General features: G+C 36.3%; 1 protein-coding gene across 5 annotated transcripts; it reads left to right on the forward strand.

The window, feature by feature from the left end:
* Positions 1 to 172: 172 nt before the first annotated feature.
* On the forward strand, positions 173 to 23,323 carry LOC105338501 (protein phosphatase 1 regulatory subunit 16A). Of its 5 annotated transcripts, none has more exons than XM_034482114.2 (13): positions 173 to 283; positions 4,587 to 5,029; positions 5,525 to 5,595; positions 7,472 to 7,617; positions 10,727 to 10,830; positions 12,209 to 12,333; positions 13,302 to 13,427; positions 14,956 to 15,031; positions 15,289 to 15,409; positions 16,037 to 16,051; positions 17,504 to 17,596; positions 20,107 to 20,224; positions 20,493 to 23,323. In XM_034482114.2, the coding sequence occupies exons 2-13, from the start codon at positions 4,762 to 4,764 to the stop codon at positions 21,366 to 21,368; spliced, it is 2,139 nt and encodes a 712-aa protein (XP_034338005.2). In that variant the 5' UTR covers positions 173 to 283; positions 4,587 to 4,761; the 3' UTR covers positions 21,369 to 23,323. The 5 variants fall into 5 exon arrangements, with proteins under 5 accessions (XP_034338005.2, XP_034338008.2, XP_034338007.2 ...); XM_034482115.2 differs by lacking the exon at positions 173 to 283 and adding an exon at positions 2,119 to 2,142; XM_034482117.2 differs by lacking the exon at positions 17,504 to 17,596.
* The last annotated feature ends 455 nt before the right edge of the window (positions 23,324 to 23,778 follow it).

Raw genomic sequence — 23,778 nt, forward strand, 5'->3', positions numbered from 1 at the left:
TGTTATATGTACTACCATGTACTACATGCCCGGTTTAACTGTTTAATAAGTTACGCGATCAGAATTACACTTACTCTCTCAGATTAAACAATCACGATTACATATCCCGATTTTTGACGCAATAATCGGGCATATCTTTGATCCGCCAATTTTTTAAGTGACCTGAAATTGTCACGTGACAAAATAGCGGATATGTCAAGCGCCCTCTTGTGATAAAAACATAGGCGACATTTTGTGTTAAAAAAATGTTACCGGAATTTGGTGAATTTGTCGCATAAGAAAGGTAAATATTTAGGATTATTCACTTTCGTTGGAATTAAATGGAAATATACAGATTTGTTCAATAATTCCAGGTATCGATTGTGTTTAAAAACATAAAACCCATTTGTTTATATCCACCACAGTGAAAATGCAACCGATTCACCTGTTCTCACCTGTGAAAAAGGTGTATTTTTTAAATTTACAGCAACAAGTTTGTTTTTACAGTCATATGTACTCCTAGATATGACCACATACAAGAATTGTGTTTACATTTCATCATTGAAATCCCTAAAAGTGTTAAATTATTAATGCAAAATGTCCAACATGTTTTTGTCTAAGCGCTACCTGAATTTCCGGTTTGGATTATCGTCTGTTTATATAAAGCAGCAATTTATATAAATACACCGGCTATGATACGTATAGGTATTACATGAAATGAAATTACCACTTTATTATAGGACAAAAAACATAATAGGCCTATATATATCATATATCTTGATGAAACAACAATATGTAGGGAAAGTGTTTTAATACCGGTAATTATATTCTTTAAATGTAAACGCCCAATGTGTATGGACTTGATGATTCACATGAAACATGTTTTTGTATGTCACAAACATCTAGATCTATAACTTCTTCGGAGATTTTCCTAGGTATAAATTAATTTTCTAAGGTGTGCCCCTAATAATCAACAAGAAAACTGGACTTATAAAGTAAGGATTATTATTCATTGATCAGTGAAATAAATGCAACATTGTGTTTTACATAAGAAACACAACAGAGAAATTAAAGCTTATAGAAATGAAATGCAAGTTTTGAAATAAAATAACAATGAAATGATTGATGTAAGATTTGATAGATATGTCACAGTTAATCGTGTTAATGTTCTCTTATAATAAAATAAAGACTGTTGAAGTGGATAGATGAGCACCACCCAGAAAATATGTTGATGCTGGATGTGTTCCTACAGATAAATCTGCATGTTTATCCATATGATCAGCTTGCTAAGCTGGAATTATTATATATGTGTGCATAAGCGATCGTCCTATGGGAAATAAAATGTTAAAAAGTAGTGACTGCTTGGGAAATCAATTTAAGGTTTGACTTTTTTTAATTGTTTGATAATATTTAATTAATATGAAAATTATTAGGTTGGAGGGTCATTAAGAAAACATCTCATATTGATTGAAGTACTTTTACATTAAAATGGGAAACAATCTTCTTTTTTTGGTTTAAAACTTGGTTCATTTGGTGTTTCATCAATATTTATTGATCCAAATGGTAATTGTCTTCTTTTGTGGTCATTTTTATGAACTGTTTATTGACAAGCATTCCTCATGAAAATAAACTTTCTCATTAAAAACAGTACTCCATTCGCCTGCTTATGAGCTATTTATTTCACTGCGGCTATTGTTAGTACAGAGCTAAGTTTTAGGAGAACAACCCCCCACTGTTGGGATCAGCTGATATTATCAGATTAGGGTTCCATTTAGTAGCTGTGTAGTAATTGATGAAGTTCTGTTCTCAATGCTTAATTAGTGAATACTTAAGTTGGATAAATCGCCCATTTCCTGCAGTCTTTGATGGTGTCTGTTAGTTAGGGGTATAAACTTCATCTTATCTGTATTAGCCACTGTAGGATCTTGACGATGATAAATGTGCTCTGTACGTTGCTATTGATACAGAATTGTCAGATGTGTAGAACCTAACAGCCTCCTGTACGGCAGCTAGCAAGTAAAGTGCACCACGGAATTACTGTGTGATATTGACAAGTTGAAATGTGTTAAAGTAATTAGATACTAATATGATATTATAATAGTTATTGTACAAGTTGGAAGATGTGATGATTTGTGGGAAGGAATTCACAAGGAATGTGTTCAAGTAAGTAAACAGCTTACCATGTCAAAGAGAAAATGAATTCGACATGTTGTGTATTTGTGATCAGATTATATTCCTGTAAAATACACAGTAATCTTGTGTTTTGCATATTTGGAATTGCTTTATTGACTTCAATATCAATAGGAGGTGAGATCCAAAGATTGATGGGCCTGATGAAAACTTAAACTCAGACACTAACCTATAAAGGGGAGGGTGTCAGACAAAAACTCAGATACTCTAGTGTATTGCATATTAAACATTTATTTTTTACACTGATGAGTGTAAGTGAAAGCTGGGGGATGTTAAACTATGTGAAAGTAGGTCATTTTATAAGGTATCCAGTACTTCTAATAACTATTCTTTATTGTGTCCCCTAAAGTGATATTGAAAAAGTTTGTGAACTTTGTGTATTTATTAATAAAAAACAGTTCATTCTATTTATTGACCAGTTGAGGGGCAACAGGAAGATTGTACAACAAACATTCACAATGCCCAATAAACACATACACAAGAGGGAAAGGGTTGTACATGTATAATTAAAGGAGACGGATATAAACATTGGCATACATGTGTATTTATGTACTTAATATGTATATTTATATATATTAAACACCCATATATAGATGTGCATGTGTGTGTCCAAATACATACAAATCTTAAATAATTTATCACATGATGAGAAACTTAAAATATTTTATTTGATTTGAAACAGTATAAACACAAAATGCCGGTAGGCAACGCTCTGCCATTAGGACTTCATATACATGTAACCTATATTATTGAAGAACAATAGGTATGTAACATAAGTTAACTGTAGGAGACTGACCAGGTTGGTGTTTTGATAAAGCTGGTGTTTTATTTACATTGACTGTTAAGGTTAGACCTCTAGAGATATCACTGGATAATGGGTTATAACACTGTAAGTCTACAGCATCCATCCCTTACGTTACAGGATGTTGGGGTTAAAGAGATCTCTAGTTGAGACATATTGATTCATTTGAATAATACCAATACAAGGGAGATTTTTTGTACATTATTTTTTTGTAATTAAATGTTTGCTTTGATTGTTTGTTGTGGTAATTAGTGAGGTAAATAGTGGCAGGATCCGGCTGGTTGATTGCAGTGGATGTTGTATAAAGACTCTGCGTCCTGCTGATGTTAAACATTATTCGGCTTCATGGGTCCAATTGATTGTCAGAAATATGATTGCTTCAGACTGAGACTCCCTGCGGGTTCTTAGTTCCTGTCATTTACATACAGATGTTTCCTACTTCTGTACCAATAAGACCATGTTGCTTGTCTTCTTCTGAAGGACAATTATAGTCAGAGCTGCTAATGAAAAAACAGAAACCAAAACATAAAATGGTCTCCAAAGAGAAACTGTGATCAAAATCTACAGATTGATTTGAAAATGAGATTTGTATTGATATACTAATGGAGTTGCTTTTATATTAAAAACAACTGACACTTACATATATTTGTGGATAGGCATGCAAATTTCGGCCAATAAGGGAGTCTTGGAGAGAAGCTTGAATTTTGTTAAATTTATAACAATGCTTTTGTTTAAAAGACATCTTGAATTATTTTAATACACTTTTTTATTGAAATTTGCTGATTGGACAATTGATTGAGCATCCATATTAGCATATCTCGGTTTGAGTTGTGTAAATGAGGAGATTATGATGTCCATTGTATAAACACAAGCCTAGTTCTGTACTCGCTAATGCATTAGTGGTTCATGTATCTATAAACTTTAAGACAGGAGGGAATTTAAGATCGATGCAACGGCAATTTAGTTTAAACTTTTATCAGTGGAAATTTCAATTTACTAATCTCTCCTTGCGCAAAGCATATCGGTTATAAGATTTGATACAAGGGTTAATGCTGAATGTGCATTAAGAAATCTAAAGGTCTGGATGAGGTTAATTTTTATGCATCATTTGCATCAGGACACCATTAAGCCAAAACCAATTAATCCAGTAACAAAACTACTTTGTAGCGGTTTGGCTTCATTGACTTGTTGTTCAGTTTCTCGATTTCTCCGCGCGTGTTGTCTAAAAAGTAGAGCTTTCTTGCAAAGTTTATTAAAAGAAGAAAAGAGAGAATGCCAATTAAAGGCAGGTTGTGGTGATGAATGAACAGCCAGCAGGCAATTGTTCACTAAGACACGAGGAAGCTTCCTCAGTAACGTATAAACCAGAGGAAGTCATGAACGTATTGAGCAGCTATCAGGGCAGATCTTTATAGTTTTGTCTTGGAGCCAATACTATAATTCAACAGCATTGTATTAGTGTAAACAGAATGTAAGCGTTATTGATGTAACTGCCCAGTGATGGATGTACTCTCTGTCTGCTCCAGGCAGAACAAAGTCCTTAGTGCTGCACTAAATACTGTAGGAAAGTGACTTGTCTTGTGTATTATTGATGACCCGATCTTTGATTTTTCAGACCAAAATGCTATAGACGGCAGCATCCTCTGAACATCCTGCATATAAAGGAGTGAATAGCCAGAATTAGGATGGATAAAACTCATTCCGCCAGGACTTTTGTGTTTCTCTCTGACATTTTTCTCGGTGTATGACCAGACTACAAATTTGTTTCCTTGACTGAATATTAGGACAGAATGGCGGACCATCAAGACTTGGTTCAGGAAATCCCGAGTGTGGAGCGCATGGGAACGCAGGAACGGTTGAAACACGCTAAAAAACGTCGCTCCCAACAGCTGAAGAAATGGGCTAACTATGATAAACAGCTTGATAAGGACCATTCAAAAAAGGCAAAAAAAGGTCAGCCACCAAAAAAGCATCCACGACGGCAAAAGACTACAAGAGTTCGCTTCAAAGGAAATATAATGTTGCTGGAGTCAGCAGCTCGCAATGATCTGGAGGATGGTAAGTTTTTGTGATTAATTATTATTGCAAGTTTGAAAAAATCAGGGAAATATTTTCTTAGGAAAATTATTTCATCTAAAAAAAAGAAATAAATATCACTTTACCCACTTAGTTGATAAAGGTAAATTATCAGACTCATCTACAATGCATACAAAACCTACAACATTTCTAGGAATTTTGTTTTCGGTGTTTTGATGTTTTAATGCAGAAACTGCAGGGAGTAAGATCCTTTTTTTTCAGGGGATAAAGAGATTGATGATTGTTTGTGTAGCCACAATTTATGATTATCTCTAGATAGTGTTAACATCACTGTCTAGATTTGTAATAATAATATAAGCCACAAAGTGGAATTTTGACTCTGTTAAACAGTGATCCAATGTACAGGACCTGGGTTAAGGTTCTCCGACCTGGGTTCTCCGACCTGGGTTAAGGTTCTCCGTCTTGTCACAGAGCCGTAACAAGAGCATGGATAACTGATATTGTTTCTATTTGTAGTGAAGCGTCTTTTGAGTGCCGGAGTTAACCCTGATGTAACCAACGAGGACGGACTGACCGCCCTACATCAGGTCAGATTACCACGGAAACTGTTTACTTATTTACAGGAGTTATATTCTCTATAGAACACTCGGACCATTAAGGAAACTGTGTATCAACTTATGTATGAGATTGTCTCTCTAAAGCCTTTGTAGCTTAGAAGTCCTCCATTTTAGAAAACATTAGGCCACCATGGAAACTATTTATATTTGAAGACTGAACCATCTCTCTAGAATATATTGTAATTTAGAGGTCCTCTTTGTTTGATTCTCTCAGTATGCAACCTGGGAAGCATGTGTCTCTCCAGATTTGTTCTGTCCTATATAGAATTATCTTAAGGCTAAGCAACAGGGGACTTGCTCTAGTAGATAATACACATGCATCTTGATGCACTATGGTGATAAGCCTCAGGAGATATAAAGGTATAGAAGTTGATTACATCATTTCTGTGACTGGAAGATCAACGGTTTGGCAATATTCTTGTTATCTTTCAGTTTGTAAGCATGATTTAGAAGTTAATTACATCGGATGCATCACTCAGACAGAGTTACCTCCCCTCTCTAATTAATGAGAGGAATTTTCATTTTACAATTCTGTGAAAAAGTAATTAATAGAAATCTGACATCAAAAGACAAATTCTTAAGGCTTATTAGATAGGGAAGTGTTCATTATAAATCTATAATATCAAATGTCAGTAAGGACTGGTCTCAAAAACTATATTATCCCTGAGATCTTCCTTCTGATAAAACAATAACTGCTTCCTGATGCTTCATGGTCTTTCCTTTATATATTAATTCCTGCTACCGCCATAATTACTGTTCCTTTAAACCACATTGTCTTCCATTAACAATTCTGCTACAGTTTCTAAATACCACAATGTTCTACCCCCCCCCCCCCCCCCCCCCCCAGATATTCCTATTACTGTCCCTGTCACCTCATTATCTGCCCTTGATCTTCCTGCTAATGCCACTATTTATCTCTGTGCATCTGACCGCAATAACTGCTCCCTGTTACTGCATGATTTCACAGTGACATGATCTTTCCACTGCTACTGCAGTGACTGCTCCCTCCGATACTCGTCTTCTGTTACTCATAGATCCATCAACTTGAATGTCAGCCACTCTTAAATGATGTCTTTTCCAAACTCAAATGCAAAAAAGCTACATCTCTCCAATCAAATGGTACACAGCCATATTTCACCACCCAGCACTCATCAACAAATACAGAACTATCTGCCACTTGTATTGATCACAGAGGCACACAGAAAATTCTCCCAATGTGATGCATAACTTTAGGCTAATTGTTTACAGATGGAGCTAGCTCTTTTCAGTTTATTACTAAAGTTCATGTTAAAACACAGCAAGAAAGGAACATAGTGATTTTATTTCTAATACCCACCAAGGATATTTCTTGTAGATTAAACTCTTTACATTATTATAAACTTAGTACTAAGAAATAAAAATTCTGCTGACTGCATGTTTTTGATGTTCTTTATCTGCAATATTCTTTTGAAATCTATTTTTGATATTCTATTTTTATGGTTATTCTTTATCTGCTAGATTCACATACCCAACATGTTTAACAAAGAATTCTGTTGAAATTGATTTCTTCTTCATACAGAGGCGAGCCGACCTTTCCTTTTTTGTGTAAACATGATTTAGACACAAAGTGACAACCCCCTTCCTTTCTCTGTCTGTGTAATCATTGTAGATGTACATTGCATACAAATGTAATCAAAATGTACAACATCAGTCATAGATTACCTAAGGTCTCGGTGTTGAGCCACAATGATCTTTAATGCAACTTAATAGCGAATATATCATAATCTAGTCAAACAGTGAGTTAGATTTGAGTTTTATCAATAATAGGTCAGAACAGTGAGTTTGATTTGGGTTTTGTTTATTTCAGTGTTGCATTGATGACAATGAAGAAATGCTGAAGCTACTATTGGAGTTTGGCGCGGCTGTAAATGCACGAGACACAGAGCTGTGGACCCCACTGCACGCTGCGGCAACATGTGGTCATGTACATTTATGTCGCTACCTCATAGATAAGTAAGTCACAGACCTGTAGGCTGTACATCTATGTCGCTACCTCATAGATAAGTAAGTCACAGACCTGTACATCTATGTCGCTACCTCATAGATAAGTAAGTCACACACCTGTACATCTATGTCACTACCTCATAGATAAGTAAGTCACACACCTGTACATCTATGTCACTACCTGATAGATAAGTAAGTCCCAGACCTGTATACATCTATGTCGCTACCTCATAGATAAGTAAGTCACACACCTGTACATCTATGTCACTACCTCATAGATAAGTAAGTCACACACCTGTACATCTATGTCACTACCTCATAGATAAGTAAGTCACATACCTGTACATCTATGTCGCTACCTCATAGATAAGTAAGTCACACACCTGTACATCTATGTCGCTACCTGATAGATAAGTAAGTCCCAGACCTGTATACATCTATGTCGCTACCTCATAGATAAGTAAGTCCCAGACCTGTACATCTATGTCACTACCTCATAGATAAGTAAGTCACACACCTGTACATCTATGTCACTACCTCATAGATAAGTAAGTCACACACCTGTACATCTATGTCACTACCTCATAGATAAGTAAGTCACACACCTGTACATCTATGTCACTACCTCATAGATAAGTAAGTCACACACCTGTACATCTATGTCACTACCTCATAGATAAGTAAGTCACACACCTGTAAATCTATGTCACTACCTCATAGATAAGTAAGTCACACACCTGTACATCTATGTCACTACCTCATAGATAAGTAAGTCACACACCTGTACATCTATGTCACTACCTCATAGATAAGTAAGTCACACACCTGTACATCTATGTCACTACCTCATAGATAAGTAAGTCACACACCTGTACATCTATGTCACTACCTCATAGATAAGTAAGTCACACACCTGTACATCTATGTCACTACCTCATAGATAATTAAGTCACACACCTGTACATCTATGTCACTACCTCATAGAAAAGTAAGTCCCAGACCTGTATACATCTATGTCACTATCTCATAGATAATTAAGTCACACACCTGTACATCTATGTCACTACCTCATAGATAAGTAAATCCCAGACCTGTATACATCTATGTCACTATCTCATAGATAAGTAAGTCCCACACCTGTACATCTATGTCACTACCTCATAGATAAGTAAGTCACACACCTGTACATCTATGTCACTATCTCATAGATAAGTAAGTCACACACCTGTACATCTATGTCACTACCTCATAGATAAGTAAGTCACCCACCTGTACATCTATGTCACTATCTCATAGATAAGTAAGTCCCACACCTGTACATCTATGTCATTATCTCATAGATAATTAAGTCACACACCTGTACATCTATGTCACTATCTCATAGATAAGTAAGTCACCCACCTGTACATCTATGTCACTATCTCATAGATAAGTAAGTCACACACCTGTACATCTATGTCACTACCTGATAGATAAGTAAGTCCCAGACCTGTATACATCTATGTCGCTACCTCATAGATAAGTAAGTCACACACCTGTACATCTATGTCACTACCTCATAGATAAGTAAGTCACACACCTGTACATCTATGTCACTATCTCATAGATAAGTAAGTCACACACCTGTACATCTATGTCATTATCTCATAGATAATTAAGTCCCAGACCTGTATACATCTATGTCGCTACCTCATAGATAAGTAAGTCACAGACCTGTTCATCTATGTCACTACCTCATAGATAAGTAAGTCACACACCTGTACATCTATGTCACTACCTCATAGATAAGTAAGTCACACACCTGTACATCTATGTCACTACCTCATAGATAAGTAAGTCACACACCTGTACATCTATGTCACTATCTCATAGATAAGTAAGTCACACACCTGTACATCTATGTCACTACCTCATAGATAATTAAGTCACATACCTGTACATCTATGTCACTACCTGGTAGATAAGTAAGCCAAAGTACATGTACATCTGTTTGTGACAATAAATGCACTTTAAGAATCAATGGTATTTTCACATCCAAGATTTAGAGGTTAACAGTTGCATTTAGAATTTATGAGGTTTGCTGCTTAGCTGGGTCTTTTTTAATAATATGGATGAAGCAGCAAGAGGATTTTTCAGCTTAGTATATGTATACAAAACACTGGATTTTCAGAGATCTGGCCCCAGGATCACGCAGCAATCTTAGACTTAAATCAAAACCTGTACACTCTTAACGTCCTTTAATGATTGAAAACACTGACAAAGTTGAAATGCCACTAAAAGTGTTTAATATAACACTGCTAATTGAAAATTTCATTAGTCATTTAATGATAAGTAAACCAATAATTTTATTACTGACTGAAATTTTGACTTCAGTCTGAAATTGCCTCATGATCCTTAGGCCTGTTTGCATATACCGTATAACGGGTATTTTCTGCGGTTTTATTTTCTGCGGTATTTTGCGGATAAGAAAAATCCGCAAAAATTCAAAACGCAAAATATTCTTTTAAAAAAATCACTAATTTTGACACTATTTAAAATACAAGCTATAATTTTCAAGCGTGATCAGTCCGTTATTAGGGGGCTCTGCGTCGTATTTCACACCTAATTATCTCATGTTACCTGTGCGATATCAATTATAGCTGAACAGATGTAAGGACTGTGTGTTTAGTCGAGTATGAAATAAAAATGATCTGAGAAAAGTTCACAAGCAGTATTTAGTAGACTTGTAAAAGATTTGAGAGTTAGTTCTCATTCACATTGAACACGGTAAGAATGTCGATTTTAAGATATGTAAAGCGCGGAAGTATTCTTCCAAATCCTAACAGACAGTTATCGGCAAGTTTATCCCCTAGATCGATCCAAGAGTGTAACACACGGGTGTCTGAAGTTATGGATAAATCTACAAACCAAATTCGTTTTACGTTCCCTAAGGCAAATCCGGTAAACATATGTATTTTTTTTGGCGGTCTAATGTAACCGCAGAAATTAAAAACGCAGAATATAATTTGATATTTTTTAGGGGTTAAACCGCAAAAATTTCAAGCCGCAGAAAATACCCGTTATACGGTATTTCTGATATGAGATAAACATCATCATGTATTCAACTCTCTTTCTCAAGGGGTGCTGAACTTTTGGCGGTCAATGCTGACGGAAATATGCCGTACGACATCTGTGAAGATGAGGTCACGCTAGACTACATAGAGACAGAAATGGCTAAAAGAGGTAACGTCTCAAATACGACAAACCCCAAGTCAGACAACTTCAAACCAGGTCATGGAAAGGCAACTAAAAACATAATTTGTCTTCGGGAAATTATTTTTATTTTTTGCATTAAAATGTTGGTATTTGTAAGAATGTTGGCTTGAAAAAGAGAATTATTATCAATAGGCTACAGTTTTTAAAAACATAATGTTGGCCTATATGATTTCTTTACTGGCCAGACCTTGCCTAATCAAACTGTAGGAGACTCCTGTTTGATTTCATTTTTTAATTATATCATGCCTGGTAATTATTAAAGTAAGATAGTAGTTTCAGACAATAATGGCTTAGGGAATAATTCAGAACCCAGGAAGTCTATCTCCTTAGATAAGATACGGATCCTCTCCTTGATGAGTTGGCAGAGGATAAATCTGATGATTTGGCAGCTCCTCTACCCCCTCTCCCTGTGTTACAGCTGTGGCTTATAACCAAGACTTGTTACAGAACTCCCACATTCTCACAGGACACCAGCTCTTGTGCAGGAAGCTCTCTCTGTAAGCTCCAGCCAAGTTGACACACTTCATGTGAGCTGTGTTATGTAACCCACCAATTCATTCAGCACTCTGCACTCTGCTGTGCTGCATCAGATCCTTGACATGTATTAAATGGTATCTCTTCAATCATCTTTGTAGATACAGAAATGAAAACATTTTCAAGCCTCCTTGTGGAATGTAAAACTTTGTATCTCTGAAGTACATTACTTCTGCACGTTAATGTGATGGATGGCAGTCAGAATATCTAGATGTGTCTAAATACAATTACAGGAAAGGACATTTTGTGATTATATCAGAGAGTAGTTTGAACTTGAAAGCTCCTTTATTGACTTATCTAGTCCAGAATGCGTAGGAGTATTGCCAAAAGATTTCACTTTTCTTGAAAATGGGATCCTGGGGAACTTACTGACTGAAACATGAACTGTATATAGTTATATACCCATCCATCAAAATCAGCAAGACACACAATAGAAAACCGAACTCTGGCTCCAGCAATATAAGCTCCCATGTGTCCATGACTGGTCCTGCTTTATACCCCACTGGTATATGACCAAGTTCTTTGACTTTAGATTCCTACGTATGATTATCATAGGAGACACATTGACTTCTGTCGCTTTCTTTGAAGCTTTATGGGGGGATCATGTTTTGATAGTAGTTAAACCTTTGATTAAACCCTTTAATTATCTCTTTATATTATTGATTAAACCCTTTATTTATCTCTTTATATTATTGATTAAACCCTTTAATTATCTCTTTATATTATTGATTAAACCCTTTAATTATCTCTTTATATTATTGTCTGAAGATGTTTTGTAGATGAGATCTAATTGTGAGGTTTCATGTTGTAGGTATAACACAAGAAGACATCGACGATACACGACTGGTTCCTGAAAAAAAGATGCTGAATGACCTTAAACAGATTGCAAAGAGAGGCGGGGATCTAGAATTTATCAACTCCGATGGTGCCACCCCAGTAAGTATAATCACCACCCAGTGGATTTAGTCAATTTTTATATTAGGTCATGATTTGTATTTATATACAGCCTCTGTGCTAGCTGTAATTAAAGAATAAACTCGAGATTATGGAAAAATAGAAAGTTAGGTTTACATTTCTCACCAACATATTGAGACTTGGTGGAATGTATATTCATGGGATAATATGATCATTAAGGAGTCATTTCTGCTTTGCTATTGGGAAATGATAAATACTTTTTTTTAAAAATTCTGCGAGGGGAATAATTGAGTTTGAGGAAATAATTCTTCAATTGGATTTAATGCTCTCATAGTTACAATGCCACAATGCATACTCATGTTGAAAGTTGCTCTCATTACAAAGTTTACACTGTGATGTGGTAATCTTACAGAAATAAGCATTCAGAGTTCATCAGTTCTAAAATTGTTTTCCTGGGGCATATTCATTATAATTTTTAACATGCGTGCTATTGTTATGTTAGTAGCAAATTAGATTGTCCAGCTTTGCCTGATTAATCTTGTTTCTGTCAGTAATTTGTGTATTGATTGAAATATAACTTTAACAATTCTTTGTGTGTAAGTTAGTTATCATAAATGCAGATAACAAGTGTGCTGTAAAATCAGACTTCCCATTGGGGTAAATTTTCATTCATTTGCGATCTCAAATGGTTAAGTAGGAGTTTAAAGTTCCTGATTTATGAATTGTTTAAAAATGTAATAAGAATGAGAAAATATCTGGGGATTGATTTTTGTTCATAAATTTAAAAAAAAGAATGGAATATAATTTCCAACAGATATACATCTCCTTTAACAGATCAATGTGTCTGTACTCGATTTGTACCTATGGCAGTTGTTCTTAGTTAATTTTAAGTTGTTTGATTGTTTCTATGTGATTATTGATTGACTGATTGATTGATTGATTGATTGATTGATTGATTGTTTCATTGATTAATGTGTTGTTGTTTGTAGTTACATGTTGCTGCTGCCAACGGTTACCAGGAGGTTGCCGAGTTTCTACTTGACCACCATGTTTCAGTAGATAGGCGAGATTTCGACTCATGGCAACCAATCCATGCTGCTGCCTGCTGGCTACAGGTATGTCTCTCAGGTGATATACTGTTACCTGTATAAGTTTGACTGGTCTGTACCTATCCATACTGCTGGCTACAGGTATGTCGCTCAGGTGATATACTGTTACCTGTATCAGTTTGACTGGTCTGTACCAATCCATACTGCTGGCTACAGGTATGTCTCTCAGGTGATATACTGTTACCTGTATCAGTTTGACTGGTCTGTACCAATCCATACTGCTGGCTACAGGTATGTCTCTCAGGTGATATACTGTTACCTGTATCAGTTTGACTGGTCTGTACCAATCCATACTGCTGGCTACAGGTATGTCTCTCAGGTGATATACTGTTACCTGTATCAGTTTGACTGGTCTGTACCTATCCATACTGCTGGCTACAGGTATGTCGCTCAGGTGATATACTGTTATCTGTATCAGTTTGACTGGTCTGTACCAATCCATACTGCTGGCTACAGGTATGTCTCTCAGGTGATATACTGTTACCTGTATCAGTTTGACTGGTCTGTACCAATCCATACTGCTGGCTACAGGTATGTCTCTCAGGTGATAAACTGTTACCTGTATCAGTTTGACTGGTCTGTACCAATCCATACTGCTGGCTACAGGTATGTCTCTCAGGTGATATACTGTTACCTGTATCAGTTTGACTGGTCTGTACCAATCCATACTGCTGGCTACAGGTATGTCTCTCAGGTGATAATCTGTTACCTGTATCAGTTTGACTAGTCTGTACCAATTCACGCTGCTGCCTGCTGGCTATAGGTATGTCTCTCAGGTGATATACTGTTACCTGTATCAGTTTGACTGGTCTGTACCAATCCATACTGCTGGCTACAGGTATGTCTCTCAGGTGATATACTGTTACCTGTATCAGTTTGACTGGTCTGTACCTATCCATACTGCTGGCTACAGGTATGTCGCTCAGGTGATATACTGTTATCTGTATCAGTTTGACTGGTCTGTACCAATCCATACTGCTGGCTACAGGTATGTCTCTCAGGTGATATACTGTTACCTGTATCAGTTTGACTGGTCTGTACCAATCCATACTGCTGGCTACAGGTATGTCTCTCAGGTGATAAACTGTTACCTGTATCAGTTTGACTGGTCTGTACCAATCCATACTGCTGGCTACAGGTATGTCTCTCAGGTGATATACTGTTACCTGAATCGGTTTGACTGGTCTGTACCAATCCATACTGCTGGCTACAGGTATGTCTCTCAGGTGATAATCTGTTACCTGTATCAGTTTGACTAGTCTGTACCAATTCACGCTGCTGCCTGCTGGCTATAGGTATGTCTCTCAGGTGATATACAAGCTTAATTGGTCTGTCAGCTGTTCAGTACCTCCAGCTAAGGTTACTAGTGATTTTATTCAGATTTTCCCCAGTTACATGTAAAAAGTTTAGAGGATTCAAGGAAATAAGTCATATTAAAGAGTATTTGTCTTTTGATTCAGTTTATCTATTATTATTGTAAGCATGATATCCTCTTCATTTTCTGATGATTAAATGTTTCTGCTATGCCTTCCAGCCAGAAATCCTGGAGATTCTGGTGAAGAACGGGGCTGACATTGATGCCAAGACACGGAATGGGGAGACAGCATTTGGTGAGCAAACATAAATTCGGAATCCTCACATTGTTGACTTTCCAATCGCCAGTTGTTTTAATTTTTCCTACTTTTACTATCTTTAATTTGCTGTTAGTTGAATGATTGTTAATCTGCTGGTGTCAATAAATTACCAGTACTTAAAACTATATGTGGGTTTATTATTTTCAAAGTCTTGAGATGCATCAATAAACAGATTCCTTAGTTCAGATTTCAGCTCTCACTTCATAAGCTGCATGTTTCCCTTAATTCTTCAGACTTGTGTGAGGATGCTGAAATTCGACAAAAGATCTTAGACATGAAAGATGAAATTGAGACGAACAAAGCAAGTCGAACGAAGGACAGTGTTCGTCGTAGCGCACGTCACACCAGTAGATCGTAAGTAGACCAGTGGGGTGGAGGGTGACCCCCCCAAAAAAACTAGTTCCATGTTACAGTCCTTGAAAACTCTGGAATTTTAGGCACAAACTGTTAAAGGAAGCTTCTTTTAGCTAGTAATTTTGCCTAGCTTTTTATAGACCATTGTTTTGTATATCGTGCTTTGATCCCTTCTCCTTTTAGGGGGACAAAATTGTTTGTTTAAAGGACAATGGAAACAAATAGATATTCATTATTTTGTTGGAGAATAAATAAAGTCATTTCCATTAATCTATAACTTTAGGAGTCTCCGAGATTGTGCAGTAGTTACAGCAAAGATGATCTCAAACCCAGATTTGTAATTGATTATTCATGAAGAAACATTTGGAATTACAAACATCAATTTTTTAAAAGAATTATATTGCTAATAGGATTGTAAATGCAATTTATAAAAATAAAATTCAAATTTTATACATAAAGTTAACTAAGTATCCATAATTAGTTCCCAGAGTTATTCTGAAGGCGAAGATAAAAATTAAGATATTGTAGTTTTCTCTTGAAAAGTCCCATTCCTCTAATAGTATATAATCTAGCTAGTACCATCTCTTCCAACATGACCCTTGACCTTTAACCTCTTATTTTTACCAGAGGCCACTCCCACAAGTAAGTACATCTGTACTAGCATTCTTTAGGATTGTTTTTTGCTTTATTGAGTCACCAGTTATTCATAATTTTATACATATAACCCTCTTTAGTTATTTCTGTGTTCCTTTGTTAAACATTGCAATGTTTCATTAACTGTGTCACCCTGTTTGTATCCTAATGTATTACCCGAGGGCTAGCCCGAGGTCTATGTGCTGAGGACCAGGGACTATTTATACAGTATCAGGAATGAGTTACTGTACAGTATGACAATGTAATCAATGAGAATGTGTATAACTATGTATATAGCTCACATTGTACACATAAATGTAGACATTTACTGAATAATTATATAAAGTGTATGCTTCATACCATACTGCAGAGACTCTGACCTAGGAGTCAGTGCTCCGCTTGCTTTCTCCTATGTATCAGGATTACTGTGACTTACTAGTTATTGGCCATTCCAGTTAGCTCTCTGTCCATATGTCCGCCCATCTGTCTGTCCGTCTGTCTCTGACTGTCCATCTGTCTGTCTGTTATATGTGCATGTATCTTCAGTTTGTGTTCTTCATATTGTATTATACATTGTGCATTATTCTAGTATTCAGGCTGCATGTTGTATAAAAGATAGATCAGATTTTAATATAGAAATGCATAATAGAGAGATGTTGTCATATTACGAAGAATAATAATCACTGGGGTATTGTACACTAAAGGTCCTCACTCCATTAATAGTTTCTTGTAAATGCAGCTATTATGGGAATTGATATAATGATATGCAACACATACCAGTAATATTTCTAAAGGTTTGTGTGCCAGTATTTTTGGTTCTGAAATATGGTAACCCTACATCCATGGTTAACATTTTAGGTATATTTATTGCTAACAGATTGAGCAAAGAACAGAAAGTGAAATACAGGTGGGAATTGTGTACTATTTGTAGCTGAAGATTGCATTGAAGGTGAACACTTTTCAGAAGTTGAAATGAGGTCTATTAAGAAATGAGGGCATTATAGCTAAGACCAGTTAATGGGGCTATGGAAGTTGGTTAAAGATGTTTCTAGTCGCCAGTAGTCGGGAAGGTTTTAAGTCAAAGCTAATGTTTTAGTCGAGAAGGTTTAAGTCAAAGCTAATGTTTTAGTCGAGAAGGTTTATGTCTAGGTCAGAGCTGATGTTTCTAGTTTGAATGGGTTATGTTTAGGTCAAAGCTGACAATTGTCTTAATTCAAACCATATAAAGGATCATTGCAAACAGACTTCAGTAATCAGACAACTAACCAGTTATAAATATTGCCATTAAGTACGCTTCTTATATATACCAGTTGATCATTCCAAACAGACATTTAACAGATGGCAATATATTCAAAACCTCTACCAATTTATCTTATTATGAATGAAAGTAGATTTTCTGTGAGTTATGACTGTGCTTTGTAGTGTGTTGTGTTACCAGGTGTTGCCTGTTTTCTGTTTCAGCTTATCAAATAGCTCAGGTTCAGTGACAAACTCCAACACGTCTCTGAACGAGCACTACGAACACCCTCATCACCACCACAAAGCCAGCAACAGGTGATGATGCCGCCGCCATTAACCTCACTAACTCTCTCTCTCTCTCAGCTACTACTCACAGCTAGAAGCTGCAGCATTTCCTGTAGTGTTTTTATCAACCTTATGATTGCGCCTAAGCTCTCATGCAAAATCCATTGACACCATTCCTAAAGACCTGTGTAGCAAGGGTGTGTAGAATAATATCGATTAAGGGTGTCTATATATTAATTAAAACATATGGGGGGGGGTCACATAGGGTCCTTGTCTTTAGTCTTGGGGATGGAGTAGAAAAAGCTGATATATTGTGGGACAGATATGTATTGCATTAACTGCTTGCATGTCAAGTCAAATTAACCAGGCAGTAATAAATCTCTGGCGTGTCACTTCAAACCAAGCCTTGGATTGTGAGCCAATATACCGGTATATTTTTTTCTCTCTGTCTTTCTTTGCAATGCCATCAAATTTCTCGTTTCCAATAATTTAAGATAATAACTTAAGAATGCTTGCTCAGAAGTTAGGATCTGAAGGTCTAGGTCCAACCTTGTAAACATGGTAACAAACTTTCTCAACACCTTAATAATAAGTTTTAATATGAGAGTATGAATTTCAAGCAAATTTAGCCAAGAGAGATAATTTAGAACCAAAAAACTAGCCATTAAACCATCATTAGTTTAGATCACTTGGGCAAATTCTTGACTATTCTGCATTAATTGGGTTGGGGTATAGGAGTCCCTGCATCAGAAGTCATTAGAGTTCTATAGTGCTACAATAAAAGGTGAATCCCTTGCTCACTGATGGAATCGAGGTGGGGTATAAGGGGGGAGGGAGGATAGGGGTTAATAGGTGTTCACTAATGGAATAGGATTGGGGTACAATAGGGGTTATATTGGGATTAAAATGCCTTGTCACAGTAACAGTAGTTCTTGGTGTTTTAGGCATATATCTGTATTAGCAGTGTAGAAAATTGCCTGGAAATGGATGCTGGGTGGAAATGTTTGACACTAGATTTTATATTTACTCTATCTCTTCTGCTTGCTGATCAGTAGTGTAGGTGTTACGTTAACTTTTGCTTTTGCAGTTTGCTAATTTTGTTTTTATCACAATAGTAGTTTTCTTTATTTTAAAAGTTACTGTGGGTTATGTATTGGGATCAGTAGATCTGATTATAACGCTTATTCGATAATGACGATTATTTTTAAGTGTCTAGGAACCAGACTTAACACTTGACATGGAGAAGATACCTTTGTATGTGACATTTGTGAGTTTTCTAATATTGCATGTGGCAATTTGTCGAGTTTAATTTTTAAATAGAATATGATCATAGAGAGGAACATTTTTTGTACCTCTTCCTTCATGTCAGGAATACCATGTGGAGTGTATTTATATATTTATAAATTTCCATATGGAAAATTTTATACTTTATTTTCTGCATCGTATGCTGCATCATATACAAATGTTTGAGGGTATCTTTGGTTTGACTCGACAGAGTTATCCCTATTGCATGTTATCTCTGAGTTTTAGAACCAGCAATCATGCTTTACCTTGTGAGTGAAAAAACAAACATTTGAGTATCTGATTTTGATCAAAATATCTGTCCTCTATCTTATTTCTCTCTCTCTCTCTCTCTCTCTCTCTCTCTCTCTCTCCCTCTCTCTCTCTCTCTCTATTTGAAATCCAAACAATCAGCAATAGCATGTATCTTACTTCCTGGCAGATAGACCACTGGAGAAGCCATCTTGGTGTGGTGTAGTAGCTACCATTCTTCCAGTCGTGTTATCAGGATTGAATTGTCTTCAGAAAATCAGAACTAGATCTTTAGAACTTATTTGTAATTTTTAAGCTTTTTTGTATTTCTGAAATATAGTTTTGTAGTTTTTTGTATAGATAGCTATTTTTAAAAACTTGGTTGGTTTAATTTTTTTTTTGCTTTTAATTTTACTTTTTAACACAGAGTGTCTAATCCACCAGAGTGACATACTAAATACTTAATTGTACAAACTTGGCCGCCATTTGTACTGGTTCACTGATTTGTTATGATCAATACTTTGGTGGGAATTAGCAAGCAACATCTAATCATTTGCCATGTATCACATTGAATTTAACAATTGTTTTTCGTGTTTTGAGTATGTAATGCTTTGCGTAAAAATTAATGATTCATTTGACTTGTAGAAACTCTGCTATATAATAGCATATATCAGTGACAATCTTGTTTAACATGTTGGTTTACCTATACATCTACTGGTGTACTATATGACATTGAGTTAAATAAGGTTGTCGATGCCACCTAACTCTGTAATAAAAAATAACTTTTTTATATAGAGCGCTGTTCATTGATTCCTGTGAGATATGTTTTTGTCGCCACATATTTGATGAGTTCTTATTGCAGTATGTTTTTGACTGAGGTATCTAATGTTGATGGTAGACTATTTGAAATTTTCTGTTGGCTTGTTGCTAGTATGGCTGTTGTTATTATGGCTGTGTATTCACTGCTGCTTTGTGATGAACTAATTGGTGACGTTTTATTTCTGCAGTGCGTCAATCAGAAGAAGCAGCATGAGGGGAGACAAATCTCCGCTCTTCATGAAGGAGGCTCGGGAGGAGGCACTTCACTTTGGATGGCGACAAAACGGCGAAGAAGAAGACTTGATGGTCAGTGCATAGACTTATTTACTGATTGATAAAATAATTCTCTAAGAATAGAAATTTATAAAACTTTGAGACCAAAATTTTGTCACCTTTGGTTTTGCCTGATGGATATTTTAATTTTGAATTAATATATTTAAAAAATCTCGAGTATTTATTGAGTAAAATAACCAGATAAATTTATAAAACTTAAAGACCTTTATATTGTAACAGTTTTTTTAATTTTTGCAAGATGGATTATTGCCCAAATTTTTATGGTGATTTATAATTGTAGGAGGATGATAAAGAGAATAGCCCGGCAACAAACATTGATGATGTCCAGATTATCATAGATGAAGAGAAACCTGAACCACCAAAGCAATCCAAGCAATCATCACAACCACCAAAACAGGTATCACAGCCGCCTAAAACCACGTCACCGCCAGCAAAAACCACATCACCACCAGCAAAAACCACGTCGCCCTCATCAACACGGCAACCAAAGACTGTTGATACTACAGCACCCTCCAAAACTTCTCCTAGAAACCGGTCCACCGACAGACCACATGGAGAACGCCAGTCAACCAACTCAAGGTCAAGCAGACACGAGAGTCCGCCTCAAGGTCAGAAGGCTCGCCCCCAGCCTCCCCCTGTGGGGCGACAGGAACGCCCAAGTTCACAAGCAGAAACCGTGTCAGATAAACCCAACATTCCAAAGTCTGTGTCGGAACAGGAAGTTGTACGGCGAAGGCAGCAAGAAAAACGGGGCGAGGCCCCTGGTTCTCGTGCCAAGTCAAACTCGTATCAACTGAATAATAGTGAATCAGTGCCCGCAGCCCCCAATGTCCGCTATCCCTCTGGGCCGCAATCTATAACTCTAGCAGATCTAAAAAGACAGCGCGCCGAGTCAAGGAGCAGGGAGAACAGTTTAACAGACATTAGTTCTCAAGTGCAGAACATGTTTATCCACAGTCTTAGCTCGAATGACAGCAAAAAATACAGTTCGTCTTCCCTTCCCGGTAAGGAGGTCCCACACAAAGACAAGAACGGTTACAACACCAACAACAATACGCAGGGCTACCATCACGACGCGGTCCACAAATTCAAGGCCCCCAACAGTGCCCCCGTCATTGGGGAGGAAGAGAAACATGGCTGCTGTGTTGTCATGTGATCATAGGTGGGCGGGGCTTCAATGGTTTGGTCACATCGTAGGATGTAAAATACATTAGGAAATCGTTAGTGATTCTAAGATTGAGAGGACCCTCGGTCCTGGAAAGTGTGCAGCATCGTGTCATAGTGATTCATGCTGAATTGTGATATCATTTTTTTATATAAAAGAGAGAATTGTTGTGTGTCGATAGATAAACAAAGTTTAATGGTGTTATATTCCAAGATGTGAATTGTATTTATAACAGATTGCTTTATAGATGTAAAGCTATATTTATTTTCATACAAATGTTGATCAGTTTTTTGGAGATGGTCTTGTTGAACAAATGCTTTGTAACTTTTTTCCAGAGTTTGTGCTCATATTCTTCTATCATTGCTCAAAATATCAAAATGGCCATTCTGTAAGAATATTGCCTGGCATATAGATACATTGAATTTTGTTTTTTATAATTTTTTCTACAAAATTCTAAAGGTTAATGATAAAATTTAGATGTGTTATGAATCATAAATGTTATATGTCACAACTGCCTTGGGATTAGTGAAACTCCATTTTCCTGTGTCATTGAAAGGTCACATTCCAGACTCTCCTTCATTGAAATAAGGCATTCCCCTCTTTCCACATGATGTCCATACAAACCCTTATTCACCCTGAATATAAAGCAAGTTACGGTAATATTGTATAAGGAGTAAGTAACTGGGAGAGAGTGTAACATTGCTGTCAAGAATTTGTAGAACTGAGCATATCCCAATGAAACCTATTCCTTTGATTTCCCCCTAGAGAAGTTTATCCAAGTTATCATTTACTTAAGGAATGCATAAGGTGTAGAATTCATGACTTATTTTGGAGGCAGCCTAGGGGGGATTATGGGCCAGGAGACACCCCACTCCCCCCTTCCCATTAAGCACTGATCTGGAGCCACATATTTATGTATACTGAATAAAATGAACACATCTACTGCACGGCAAATTGTACCACAGGGTTTTTAGTGTATATATGCAATATTTTTCTGTATATTTTATTTTTAGAAGTGCTGTTAACTTAGAAGCTTTTTGCACATTTATATCGAAGCTATTTTATTTATGCAGTATTTTTATGTCAAGCACTGGTGTTTTGTTAGGGGTAGAATGTGATTAACAGAATGTAAACAAGATCAAGTATCAAAATAATGTCTCCAAGGAATGTAACTTGGATAGAAATCAGTTCATTGAGTATGTTTCATGGTTAGGAAGTTTTTTCAGAGGCAATTCTCTTGCTAATTATTTGATATCAATTCCAGATGTGATTTTGATACTGAGTTTTTAGATCTCTAATCAAATTTTTTATGACGTGTAATTAAATGGAGGACATTTTTGAGAGTGAGCAATTACTTGTCCAACACTGCTGGTATTGTTCAGTATTTAGTGCAATTTCCCTCTTAATTCATCATCATGATGTCTGCTTAAAGACAAATCAGTTAAACTGGTGTCTGGTATTATGTCATACCATGGCCAGATCTTATCCTGATTTTAAGCCAACCTACAGATATCTTGTCAAAAATTATTGAAATTACAAGTGGCGAGATAATTTGAGAATGAGAAAATGTTCTGACTTTTCCAGAATTAGTCAATTTCAGCAGGTTCTTGGCCTGGTATGTGGCTGTCAGACATCAGGAATGAAATTCTATGCAGATAATATGCATTAGTTTTCCATTTTTGTACCTTTTTGACCCACAATATAAAATTTCCAAGCAACAAATCTATTTTCAATCCATCTTGATAGGGAGATGTCAATGTAATTATGTTGGAAGTATTCGTACATAGGTCGGTCTTCATCATTCATTGGTCAAACTCCTCCTCTTCCTGTGTTTATAAGAGTAAATGTGATCAGATTATACAGTATGCAATGCCTTTTGCTACTTGTACTTATATCAAATGTACTCAATGACAATAAAAGGTTGCCTCAAGAGATATAAAAGAAAATAGATATCGGATTTTTCTATATTAATTTGGAGAGTTTTGTTATGAGTTCTTGTTTTCATCAGAGGAGCAATGTCACGAGAATCAAACTTTTCTTCATGGACTGTTTATCAACAATGTCTAGAGAATGACTTCTTTAAACTGTTAAAAAAAAAACAAACAGGTTGAGTTGTCGCGTTATGATTTCACTTTGCTAAAGAGGAAAGCAAACATAAACTGCACATGCGGTGATGCCAGTTTTTGTATATTAGGACATCCAATCTATATAGCTGATTTCATGAACAAGTAAACAGACAATGCAGTGCTTTCATCATTTGTTGGATTTTGATTTAGAATATCTTGCAGAAAAACGAATTATCTTTCCATTGCTGTCATAGGTGCTTTCACACTGACAAGTTTGTAAGGCTGATGGCCTTGTAAGCAAATGTGAGGGCAATAGCCTTTTGAGCAAGTGTGAG

This window comes from Magallana gigas, chromosome 3 (assembly GCF_963853765.1).
Source record: "Magallana gigas chromosome 3, xbMagGiga1.1, whole genome shotgun sequence".
In the NCBI taxonomy this organism is placed as follows: domain Eukaryota; kingdom Metazoa; phylum Mollusca; class Bivalvia; order Ostreida; family Ostreidae; genus Magallana; species Magallana gigas.

What these genes read in the sequence shown, in the direction of transcription:
- LOC105338501 (XM_034482114.2), top strand. Translation starts at nt 4,762, where the DNA reads ATGGCGGACCATCAAGACTTGGTTCAGGAAATCCCGAGTGTGGAGCGC. An exon ending in GACAGAAATGGCTAAAAGAG is followed by an intron (nt 10,831 to 12,208) that starts GTAACGTCTCAA and finishes TTCATGTTGTAG; the next exon opens with GTATAACACAAGAAGACATC. An exon ending in GAATGGGGAGACAGCATTTG is followed by an intron (nt 15,032 to 15,288) that starts GTGAGCAAACAT and finishes TTAATTCTTCAG; the next exon opens with ACTTGTGTGAGGATGCTGAA.